Genomic DNA, 12,714 nt, shown 5'->3' on the forward strand with positions numbered 1-12,714 from the left:
CATCCCCACCCCCCAAAATCCATCCGGACCCCCCCAAAATCCATCCCCACCCCCCAAAATCCTCCCGGACCCCCCCAAAATCCACCCGGACCCCCCCGAATCCATCCGGACCCCCCCAAAATCCATCCCCACACCCCAAAATCCACCCGGACCCCCCCAAAATCCTCCCGGACCCCCCCAAAATCCACCCGGAACCCCCCCCAAATCCACCCGGACCCCCCCCAAAATCCACCCGGACCCCCCCAAAATCCATCCCCACCCCCCAAAATCCACCCGGACCCCCCCAAAATCCATGCCCAGCCCCCAAAATCCTTCCTGACCCCCCCAAAATCCATCCGGACCCCCCCAAAATCCATCCGGACCCCCCCAAAATCCATCCCCACCCCCAAAATCCATCGGGACCCCCCTCAAAATCATCCGGTCCCCCCCAAAATTAAACCGGACCCCCCCCAAAATCCATCCCCCACCCTAAAATCCTTCCAGACCCCCCCCAAATCCATCTGGACCCCCCCCAAAATCCATCCGGACCCCCCCAAAATCCATCCCCACACCCCAAAATCCACCCGGACTCCCCCAAAATCCATCGGGACCCCCCCAAAACACCCCCAAAATCCTCTTTGCTTCTCAAATTTATTATTTACACTTCCCCCCCCCCCCAAGCGGGGAGGGGGGGGGGGTTCCCACCTCCCCCTCCCCAAAATTGGGGTGACCCGGGGGGGGGAGGGGGGGGTCGCGTTTTTTTGGGGGGAGGCAGAACCGCCCCCCCCCCCCCTCGCTCCTTGTTGGGGTGGGGGGGGATAAATAAAGGTTGAGCCCCCCCCTCCCCCAACCCCTCCTGGGGGAATGAGGGGGTGGGGGAGGGTGGGGCGGGGGGCGGGGGGGGTCGGGGGGGTTATTTGGGGCTGGGGGGTTGGTAGGGGTCCAGCAGGAGGGAGCTGAAGGTGTTGACTTTGTCCCCCCCCCGCACCTCGTGGGGCAGCAGCGGGAGCTTCACGATGTGGAAATCCTCGTAGAGATCTTCCATCTGTGGGGAGGGGGCGTCAGAGGACCCCCCCCCGGGACCCCCTCAGGGCATCCCCAAGAGCTCCAAAATCAGCCCCCAGACCCAAATCCCGGCTCCTCTCCTGCAGTTTGGGTGGGGTCAAAGGCTGGAGCCCCCCCGGGTTCTCCCCGAATTGCGGCGGGAGGAGCTGCGGGGCCGCACTTCAGCCCTGGAGGGCTCCGGGACCCCCCAAAATCCCCCCAAGGCCGAGCTTCTGAGGGGGGTCCCAGACACAAACTACAGCCCCTGGAAACTGAAACCCCCCAAATCCCACCCCAAATCCCACCCCAAACCCCAGGTGAGCCCCCAAATCCCACCCCAAACCCCAACTGAGCCTTACCTGGGCACCCAAACCCCTCCTGAGCCCCCCAAATCCCACCCCAAACCCCAACTGAGCCCCCAAATCCCAACTGAGCCCCCCAAATCCCAACTGAGCCCCCAAATCCCAACTGAGGCCCCAAACCCCACCCCAAACCCCAACTGAGCCTAAACTGGGGACCCAAACCCCCCAAATCCCACCCCAAACCCCAACTGAGCCTTACCTGGGCACCCAAACCCCTCCTGAGCCCCCCAAATCCCACCCCAAACCTCAACTGAGCCCCCAAACCCCACCCCAAACCCCAACTGAGCCCCCCAAATCCCACCCCAAACCCCTCCCGAGCCCCCCAAATCCCATCCAGTGCCCCTCCCGAGCCCCCCAGGCCCCCTCCCCAGGGCTCAGGGGGTCTCACCTGGTCCAGGTACTTGGCCTGGATCTTGTGGCGAGCCTCGCACATGCGGCAGGGCCGCAGCGGGTCGGGCCCCCCAAATCCCACCCCAAACCCCAACTGAGCCCCCAAATCCCACCCCAAACCCCAACTGAGCCTAAACTGGGGACCCAAACCCCCCAAATCCCACCCCACAACCCAGCTGAGCCCCCAAATCCCATCCCAAACCTCAACTGAGCCTAAACTGGGGACCCACACCCCCCAAATCCCACCCCAAACCCCTCCTGAGCCTTACCTGGCGGCCCAAACCCTCCCAATCCCACCCCAAACCCCAGGTGAGCCTTACCTGGGCACCCAAACCCCTCCTGAGCCCCCCAAATCCCACTCCAAACCCCTCCCGAGCCCCCCAAATCCCACTCCAAACCCCTCCCGAGCCCCCCAAATCCCACCCCAAACCCCAACTGAGCCCCCCAAATCCCACCCCAAACCTCAACTGAGCCCCCAAATCCCACCCCAAACCTCAACTGAGCCCCCAAATCCCACTCCAAACCCCAACTGAGCCTTACCTGGCGACCCAAACCCTCCCAATCCCACCCCAAACCCCAACTGAGCCCCCCAAATCCCACCCCAAACCCCAACTGAGCCTAAACTGGGGACCCAAACCCCTACTGACCCCCCAAATCCCACCCCAAACCCCAACTGAGCCTTACCTGGGCACCCAAACCCCTCCTGAGCCCCCCAAATCCCACCCCAAACCCCAACTGAGCCTTTCCTGGGCACTCAAACCCCTCCCGAGCCCCCCAAATCCCATCCAGTGCCCCTCCCGAGCCCCCCAGGCCCCCTCCCCAGGGCTCAGGGGGTCTCACCTGGTCCAGGTACTTGGCCTGGATCTTGTGGCGAGCCTCGCACATGCGGCAGGGCCGCAGCGGGTCGGGCCCCCCAAATCCCACCCCAAACCCCAACTGAGCCCCCAAACCCCACCCCAAACCCCAACTGAGCCCCCAAACCCCACCCCAAACCCCAACTGAGCCCCCAAACCCCACCCCAAACCCCAACTGAGCCCCCAAATCCCACTCCAAACCCCAACTGAGCCCCCCAAATCCCACTCCAAACCCCAACTGAGCCCCCCAAATCCCACTCCAAACCCCAACTGAGCCTTACCTGGCGACCCAAACCCTCCCAATCCCACCCCAAACCCCAACTGAGCCCCCAAATCCCATCCAGTGCCCCTCCCGAGCCCCCCAGGCCCCCTCCCCAGGGCTCAGGGGGTCTCACCTGGTCCAGGTACTTGGCCTGGATCTTGTGGCGAGCCTCGCACATGCGGCAGGGCCGCAGCGGGTCGGGGAACACCAGCTGGTTCACCACGATGTTGTGGGTGTCGATGCGGCACTTGGCCAGCTCCTGGATCAGCCGCTCCGTCTCGTACAGCGACAGGAACTCGGCGATGCACACGCAGATAAAGGTGGTCTGCTCCTGGGGGGGCACAGGGGACACTGGGGACACTGGGGGGATTGGGGACATTGGGGACATTGGGGACATTGGGGACACTGGGGACATTGAGGACATTGGGGACTTTGGGGACCTTGGGGACACAGGGACAGGAACTCGGCGATGCACACGCAGATAAAGGTGGTCTGCTCCTGGGGGGGCACAGGGGACATTGGGGACACTGGGGACACTGGGGACATTGGGGACATTGGGGACACTGGGGACACAGGGGACACAGGGGACATTGGGGACATTGGGGACATTGGGGACACTGGGGACACTGGGGACACTGGGGACATTGGGGACACAGGGACAGGAACTCGGCGATGCACACGCAGATAAAGGTGGTCTGCTCCTGGGGGGACGCAGGGGACATTGGGGACATCAGGGGGGATTGGGGACATTGGGGACACTGGGGGGATTGGGGACATTGGGGACAGTGGGGACACAGGGACAGGAACTCGGCGATGCACACGCAGATAAAGGTGGTCTGCTCCTGGGGGGACATTGGGGACATCAGGGGACATCAGGGACATTGGGGACATTGGGGATACTGGGGACATTGGGGACATTGGGGACACTGGGGATACAGGGGACATTGGGGACACTGGGGACACTGGGGGGACTGGGGACATTGGGGACACAGGGACAGGAACTCGGCAATGCACACACAGATGAAGGTGGTCTGCTCCTGGGGGGACATTGGGGACATTGGGGACACTGGGGACACTGGGGGCATTGGGGACATTGGGGGGCTTTGGGACATTGGGGACATTGGGGACACAGGGACAGGAACTCGGCGATGCACACACAGATAAAGGTGGTCTGCTCCTGGGGGGGCACAGGAGACATTGGGGACACAGGGGACAGTGGGGACACAGGGGACATTGGGGACACTGGGGATACAGGGGACATTGGGGACACTGGGGACACTGGGGACATTGGGGACATTGGGGACATTGGGGACACTGGGGATACAGGGGACATTGGGGACACTGGGGACACTGGGGATACAGGGGACATTGGGGACACTGGGGACACTGGGGACATTTGGGACATTGGGGACACTGGGGACATTGGGGACACAGGGGACATTGGGGACACAGGGACAGGAACTCGGCGATGCACACGCAGATAAAGGTGGTCTGCTCCTGGGGGGACATTGGGGACATCAGGGGACATTGGGGACATTGGGGACACTGGGGGGACTGGGGACATTGGGGACACAGGGGACATTGGGGACATTGGGGACACTGGGGACATTGGGGGGCTTTGGGACATTGGGGACATTGGGGACATCAGGGGACACTGGGGACATTGGGGACATTGGGGACATTGGGGACACAGGGGACATTGGGGACATTGGGGACATTGGGGACACAGGGGACATTGGGGACATTGGGGACACAGGGGACATTGGGGGGCTTTGGGACATTGGGGACATTGGGGACATCAGGGGACACTGGGGACATTGAGGACATTGGGGACACAGGGGACCATTGGGGACATTGGGGACACAGGGACAGGAACTCGGCGATGCACACGCAGATGAAGGTGGTCTGCTCCTGGGGGGGACATTGGGGACAGTGGGGACACTGGGGACATTGAGGACGTTGGGGGGATTGGGGACGTTGGGGACACAGGGACAGGAACTCGGCGATGCACACGCAGATAAAGGTGGTCTGCTCCTGGGGGGACATTGGGGACATCAGGGGACATTGGGGACCTTGGGGACACAGGGACAGGAATTCTGTGATGCACACACAGATAAAGGTGGTCTGCTCCTGGGGGGGCCATTGGGGACATTGAGGGGATTGCGGACAGTGGGGACACAGGGACACAGCTGCCATCCCCTAGGGCTCCCTGTCCCCTGTCCCCACTCCTCTGTCCCTGTCCCCTGTCCCTGTTCCCACTTCCCTGTCCCCAGCCCTGTCCCCTGTCCCTGTCCCCATCCCTGTCCCGGTCCCCAGCCCTGCCCCGAGGGCCCTGTCCCTGTCCCCATCCCTGTCCCCTGTCCCCATTCCTGTCCCTGTCCCTGTCCCTGTCCCCATCCCTGCCCCGAGGGCCCTGTCCCTGTCCCCTGTCCCTGTCCCCTGTCCCTGTCCCCATTCACGTCCCTGTCCCTGTCCCTGTCCCTGTCCCCAGCCCTGCCCCGAGGGCCCTGTCCCTGTCCCCATCCCTGTCCCCTGTCCCCTGTCCCCGTCCCTGTCCCCATCCCTGTCCCCTGTCCCTGTCCCTGTCCCCTGTCCCTGTCCCCATTCCTGTCCCTGTCCCTGTCCCTGTCCCTGTCCCTGTCCCTGTCCCTGTCCCTGTCCCCATCCCTGCCCCGAGGGCCCTGTCCCTGTCCCCAGCCCTGTCCCTGTCCCCAGCCCTGCCCCGAGGGCCCCGGCCCCATCCCCCGTGGGTTTCATTCCCCTCAGGAATGTGCACGGACTGGCTCAGCCCTGGCCCCATCCCAGTCCCTCCCAGTGCCCCCCAGCCCCATCCCAGTGCCCCCAGTGCCCCCCAGCCCCATCCCAGTCCCTCCCAGTGCCCCCCAGTCCCATCCCAGTCCCTCCCAGTGCCCCCCAGCCCCATCCCAGTGCCCCCAGTACCCCCCAGTCCCATCCCAGTGCCCCCCAGTGCCCCCCAGTCCATCCCAGTCCCTCCCATTCCTCCCACTTCCCCACGGTTCCCCCTGTTTCTCACGGGGTCCTTGAACTGCTCGCTGACAGAGCCCCCATTTCCCCCAGTGCCCCCCACTCCCCCCAGTGCCCCCCATTTCCCCCCAAGTGCCCCCAGTGCCCCCCACTCCCCCCATTCCCCCCACTCCCCCCCGTGCCCCCCGTTTCTCACGGGGTCCTTGAACTGCTCGCTGACGGATCGGATGACGGGCAGCGTCTCCTCCAGTTTGGATGCCAGCTGGTCAGCGTTCATATCCCCCAGCCCCAGCATGTTACACATCTGGGGGGGGTGGGCACGGCTGAGACCCCTCCCCAAACTCCCCACAGCCCCCAGAGCCCCCCAGAGCCCCCCAGAGCCCCCCCAGCATTCATATCCCCCAGCGTTCATATCCCCCAGCCCCAGCATGTTACACATCTGTGGGGGGTGGGCACGGCTGAGACCCCTCCCCAAACTCCCCAGAGCCTCCCCAGAGCCCCAAACCCCCCAGAGCCCCCCCACAGCCCCCCCAGAGCCCCCCAGAGCCCCTCCAGAGCCCCCCCAGAGTCCCCCACAGCCCCCCCAGAATCCCCCAGAGCCCCTCAGAGCCCCCCAGAGTCCCCCCCAGAATCCCCCAGAGCCCCCCCAGAGCCCCCCACAGCCCCCCAGAGTCCCTCACAACCCCCCCAGAGCCCCCCCAGAATCCCCCAGAGCCCCCCCAGAGCCCCCCACAGCCCCCCCAGAGTCCCCCCCAGAATCCCCCAGAGCCCCCCACAGCCCTCCACAGCCCCCCAGAGCCCCCACAGCCCCCCCAGAGTGCCCCCAGAATCCCCCAGAGCCCCCCCAGAGCCCCCCCCAGCCCTCCACAGCCCCCCAGAGCCCTCGCAGCCCCTCCACAGCCCCCCCGAGCCCCCCAACCTGCGAGATGAAGGGGCTGATCTGGTTCTTGATCTGCATCAGGCGGCCCAGCCCGCGCTCCACGATGGTGGGGAAGTTGAGGAGCCGCAGCGTGTGCCCGGTGGGCGCCGTGTCGAACACCACCACCGAGAAATTCATCCCCTTCACCAACCTGGGGTGAGAAATTCATCCCTTTCACCAGCCTGGGGTGAGAGGGGTGAGAAATTCATCCCCTTCACCAACCTGGGGTGAGAAATTCATCCCCTTCACCAGCCTGGGGTGAGAAATTCATCCCTTTCACCAGCCTGGGGTGAGAGGGGTGAGAAATTCATCCCCTTCACCAGCCTGGGGTGAGAAATTCATCCCTTTCACCAACCTGGGGTGAGAGGGGTGAGAAATTCATCCCCTTCACCAACCTGGGGTGAGAAATTCATCCCTTTCACCAGCCTGGGGTGAGAAATTCATCCCCTTCACCAGCCTGGGGTGAGAAATTCATCCCTTTCACCAGCCTGGGGTGAGAAGGGTGAGAAATTCATCCCCTTCCCCAGCCTGGGGTGAGAAATTCATCCCCTTCCCCAGCCTGGGGTGAGAAATTCATCCCCTTCACCAGCCTGGGGTGAGAAATTCATCCCCTTCACCAACCTGGGGTGGTGAGAGGTGAGAAATTCATCCCTTTCACCAGCCTGGGGTGAGAAATTCATCCCCTTCCCCAGCCTGGGGTGAGAAATTCATCCCCTTCACCAGCCTGGGGTGAGAAATTCATCCCCTTCCCCAGCCTGGGGTGAGAAATTCATCCCTTTCACCAGCCTGGGGTGAGAAATTCATCCCTTTCACCAACCTGGGGTGAGAGGGGTGAGAAATTCATCCCTTTCACCAGCCTGGGGTGAGAAATTCATCCCTTTCACCAACCTGGGGTGAGAGGGGTGAGAAATTCATCCCCTTCACCAGCCTGGGGTGAGAGGGGTTAAAAATACAGAGATTGCTGGCTTTTTGCAAATATTAAAATATATTGCATTGCATTATATTATATTATATTATATTATATTATATTATATTATATTATAGTATAGTATAGTATATTATAGTATATTATAGTATATTATATTATAGTATATTATATTATATTATATATTGTATTATACCATATTATATTATACTATATTAAATTATATTATCTTATATTATAATTATATTATACCATATTATGTATTATGTCATATTGTATTGTGTTATATTACATTACATTATCTTATAATTACATTATACTATGTCATATTATTTATTATATTATACAATACTATATTTTAAATATTATACTACACCATATTATATTATATTACACTATATTATGCTATATATATTATACTATATGTATTATACTATATTATGGTATAGTATGTTATATTATACTATAATAATATAACACTATAGTATGCAATACTATATTACATTATATTATATTAATTATATTACATTGCATTATATTATAATATAATGCATTACATAGCATTACATCACATTTAATATTATATTATATTATATAATATTATATTATATAATATTATATAATATAATATAATATAATATAATATTATATTATATTATATTATATTACATTGTATTATATTATATTATATTATATTATATTATATTATATTATGTTATATTATATTATTTTATATTATATTATATATTGTATTATACCATATTATATTATGTTATAATTATGTTATATCATATTATGTATTGTGTCATACTGTATTATATTACATTGTATTATATTATATTATAGTTATATTATATTACATTTTATTACATATTTTATTATATAGTACTATATTTTATACATTATATTACATCATATTATATTATGCTATATTATAATATATGTAGTATATATTACATATTATATAGTATATAATAAATTATATTATAGTATAGTGTATCACATAATACTATAAAAATATAGCATTATAGTACACAATACTATATCACATTATATTACATTATATTAATTATATTACATTGCATTACATTACATTATATTATATTATAATATATTGCATTACATCACATTATATTATATTATACTATATTATATTACATTACATTAACGTTTTATTATATTATGATATAATATATTTTATTTTAATATATTATATTATATTATATTATATTATATTATATTATATTATATTATATTATATTATATTATATTATATTATATTATATTATATTACATTATATACACCTGGCCCTTCCTGTAGACTTTATCTCCTAACTAAATATCTTTTAAAACTATTAAGAAATTTTAAATACCTTTCATCTATTAAAGTATCTCCTAATTAGACTTTCAAATTCTATAAATTAACTCTGAGATTCTATAAAAAACCTTTTAAATCCCATAAGTTAACTTTTAAAATTCTATAAAAAACCCTTTAAAATTCTATGAAAAAACCCTTTAAAATTCTATAAAAAAACCTTTAAAATTCTATTAAAAAACCCTTTAAAATTCTGTAAAAAAACCCTTTAAAATTCTATAAAAAAAACTTTAAAATTCTATAAAAAACACTCTAAAATCCTATAAAAAAACCTTTAAAATTCTATAAAAAAACTATAAAATTCTATAAAAAAACCCTTTAAAATTCTATAAAAAAACTTTAAAATTCTATAAAAAAAACCTTTAAAATTCTATAAAAATTCCGTGAACCTCCTTTTTCACTGGGGGACCCTCCAGGGGGTCACCAGAACCCCCTGGACCCCTCCCCAAAATCCCGGGACCCCCAAAAGCGCTCCCACCTCATGACCTCGGCGTAGCTCATGGCCTCGTCGATGCCGGGGAAGGCGCTCATGGCCTCCTGCATCATCTTCTTGCCCATGCTCAGCACGTTGTCCTCCTCGAAAAACTCATCGGGGAGCTCCGCCACGCCCAGGCTGGGGTCGATCTCCTGCGGGGAATGGTGGGGAGGGGGCTCAGCTCGGCCCTGGGACCCCCATTCCCTGCTGGGGAGGGGGCTCAGCTCGGCCCTGGCACCCCTGGGACCCCCATTCCCCGCTGGGGAGGGGGCTCAGCTCGGCCCTGGGAGCTCCCCGGAATCCCCGCTTTCCCGCTGGGGAGGGGGCTCAGCTCGGCCCTGGGACCCCCCTGGGACCCCCGTTCCCTGCTGGGGAGGGGGCTCAGCTCGGCCCTGGGATCCCCCGGGACCCCCGGGACCCCCATTCCCCGCTGGGGAGGGGGCTCAGCTCGGCCCTGGGACCCCTGGGACCCCCATTCCCTGCTGGGGAGGGGGCTCAGCTCGGCCCTGGGACCCCCGGGACCCCCGTTCCCCGCTGGGGAGGGGGCTCAGTGTGGCCCTGGGACGCCCCCGGGACCCCCGTTCCCCACTGGGGTCGATCTCCTGCTGGGAACGGTGGGGAGGGGGCTCAGTGTGGCCCTGGGACCCCCGGGACCTCCGCTTTCCCGTTGGGGAGGGGGCTCAGCTCGGCCCTGGGACCCCTGGGACCCCCGTTCCCCACTGGGGAGGGGGCTCAGCTTGGCCCTGGGACCCCCAGGACCCCCATTCCCTGCTGGGGAGGGGGCTCAGCTCGGCCCAGGGACCCCCCTGGGACCCCCGTTCCCCGCTGGGGAGGGGGCTCAGCTCGGCCCTGGGACCTCCAGGACCCCCGGGAGCCCTGTTCCCTGCTGGGGAGGGAGCTCAGCTCGGCCCTGGGACCCCCAGGAGCTCCCCGGCATCCCCGTTCCCCGCTGGGGAGGGGGCTCAGCTCGGCCCTGGGACCCCCGGGACCCACTGGGGAGGGGTCTCAGCTCAGTTCCCCGGGACCCCCCCGGGACCCCCGGGACCCACGTTCCCTGCTGGGGAGGGGGATCAGCTCGGCCTTGGGACCCCCAGGACCCCCGGGAGCCCCTCGGGACCCCTGTTCCCCACTGGGGAGGGGGCTCAGCTCGGCCCCCCGGGACCCCCATGACCCCCATTCCCCACTGGGGAGGGGGCTCAGCTCGGCCCCCCGGGACCCCTGTTCCCCACTGGGGAGGGGGCTCAGCTCGGCCCTGGGACCCCCCTGGGACCCCCGTTCCCTGCTGGGGAGGGGGCTCAGCTCGGCCCTGGGATCCCCCGGGACCCCCGGGACCCCCATTCCCCGCTGGGGAGGGGGCTCAGCTCGGCCCTGGGACCCCCCTGGGACCCCCGTTCCCTGCTGGGGAGGGGGCTCAGCTCGGCCCTGGGACCCCCCGGGACCCCCATTCCCCATTGGGGAGGGGGCTCAGCTCGGCCCTGGGACCCCCGGGACCCCCGCTTTCCCATTGGGGAGGGGGCTCAGCTCAGCCCAGGGACCCCCGGGACCCCCGTTCCCCGCTGGGGAGGGGGCTCAGTGTGGCCCTGCGACCCCCGGGACCCCCGTTCCCTGCTGGGGAGGGGGCTCAGCTCGGCCCTGGGACCCCCGGGACCCCCGTTCCCCGCTGGGGAGGGGGCTCAGTGTGGCCCTGGGACCCCCGGGACCCCCGGGACCCCCGTTCCGTACCCACCATGGCGAAGAGGTTCTCGTAGCCGGTGACCTTGGTGGGCACCTTGGAGAATTTCTGGTCGAAGGCGTCCGAGATGTTGTGAGCGGGGTCGGTGGAGATGATCAGGACGCTCTCACGGACCCGGGACAGCTGCACGGCCAGGCTGCAGCTGGGGGCGGCACCGGGGCTCAGCGGGGCCGCTACCGAGCACGGTGAGCTCCTCCCGGAGCCGGTGAGCCCCCCGGTGATCCCTTCCCGGAGCCGGTGATCCCCTCCCGGAGCCGGTGATCCCTTCCCGGGCACGGTGAGCCCCTCCCGGGCACGGTGAGCCCCTCCCGGAGCCGGTGATCCCCTCCCGGAGCCGGTGATCCCCCCGGTGATCCCTTCCCGGAGCCGGTGATCCCCTCCCGGGCACGGTGAGCCCCTCCCGGAGCCGGTGAGCCCCTTGGTGATCCCTTCCCAGAGCCGGTGATCCCCCCGGTGAGCCCTTCCCGGGCCCGGTGAGTCCTTCCCGGAACCGGTAATACCCCCGGTGATCCAGTCCCGGAGCCGGTGATCCCCCCGGTGATCCCTTCCCGGGCCCGGTGATCCCCTCCCGGAGCCGGTGAGCCCCCCGGTGATCCCCCCGGTGATCCCCTCCCGAGCACAGTGATCCCTTCCCAGAGCCGGTAATACCCCCGGTGAGCCCTTCCCGGGCCCGGTGATCCCCTCCCAGAGCCAGTAATACCCCCGGTGATCCCCCCGGTGATCCCTTCCCAGAGCCGGTAATACCCCCGGTGATCCCGTCCCGGAGCCGGTACCAGCCCGGCCACCCCGGGAGGGTGTGAGGAGCCGGGCTGAATCCCTCCGTGTGTCTCCGGTGGGCTCCGGTTCCCCGCCGTGAGGGCTCTGCTGTGGCCGCCACAGCGGATCCTCCATCCCGGCCCGGTATCACCGAGCACGGTATCACCGAGCCCGGTACCTCCCGGTTCATCCCCGGTTCCTCCTCCACGGAGCCCCCGCTCTGTTCTCCGCCTCATCCCCATCGCTCCCCGTTATCCCGACCGCTCTCCATTATCCCCACAGCTCCCCGTTATCCCGACCGCTCCCCTCACGCCGCTCCCCCCTCACCCCGGTACCCCCGCGCCCCGTCCCGGTCCCCGCCGTACCTGCACGTGGTCTTGCCCACGCCGCCCTTGCCGCCCACGAAGATCCACTTGAGGCTGCGCTGCTCGATGATGTTCGCCAGCGTCGGTTCCAGCGGCTCCACGTCCGGCGCGTCCTCGAACTCCTCGGGGGCCTCGGCCGCCCACCCGCCCGCCGCCGCTGCCGCCATCTTCCCCGCGCCGCCGCCCGCCGCGCGCTGATTGGCCCGCGCGCCGCCGCGCCCTCCCTTCTTTCGCTTTCTATTGGTCGGTTTACCCGTCAATCCTCGCCGGGGGCGGGGCGAAGCGGTGGGA

At 59.2% G+C, this 12,714-nt stretch overlaps 1 protein-coding gene across 1 annotated transcript; it reads right to left on the minus strand.

Moving 5' to 3' along the window:
- Window positions 1-616: 616 nt before the first annotated feature.
- Window positions 617-12,618, minus strand: GET3 (guided entry of tail-anchored proteins factor 3, ATPase). The gene is made up of 7 exons (XM_086871391.1): window positions 12,424-12,618; window positions 11,297-11,444; window positions 9,574-9,722; window positions 6,796-6,946; window positions 6,073-6,180; window positions 3,025-3,222; window positions 617-1,024 (listed from the first exon to the last, which is right to left on the minus strand). The coding sequence occupies exons 1-7, from the start codon at window positions 12,588-12,590 to the stop codon at window positions 893-895; spliced, it is 1,053 nt and encodes a 350-aa protein (XP_086727517.1). The 5' UTR covers window positions 12,591-12,618; the 3' UTR covers window positions 617-892.
- Between the last annotated feature and the right edge of the window lie 96 nt (window positions 12,619-12,714).

Source organism: Cyanistes caeruleus, chromosome 35, assembly GCF_971803275.1.
Source record: "Cyanistes caeruleus chromosome 35, bCyaCae1.hap1.1, whole genome shotgun sequence".
NCBI lineage: Eukaryota > Metazoa > Chordata > Aves > Passeriformes > Paridae > Cyanistes > Cyanistes caeruleus.

What these genes read in the sequence shown, in the direction of transcription:
- GET3 (XM_086871391.1), bottom strand. Translation starts at nt 12,590, where the DNA reads ATGGCGGCAGCGGCGGCGGGCGGGTGGGCGGCCGAGGCCCCCGAGGAG. An exon ending in AGCTACGCCGAGGTCATGAG is followed by an intron (nt 6,947 to 9,573) that starts GTGGGAGCGCTT and finishes TTCTCACCCCAG; the next exon opens with GTTGGTGAAGGGGATGAATT. An exon ending in GCGAGCAGTTCAAGGACCCC is followed by an intron (nt 3,223 to 6,072) that starts GTGAGAAACGGG and finishes GTGCCCCCCCAG; the next exon opens with GAGCAGACCACCTTTATCTG.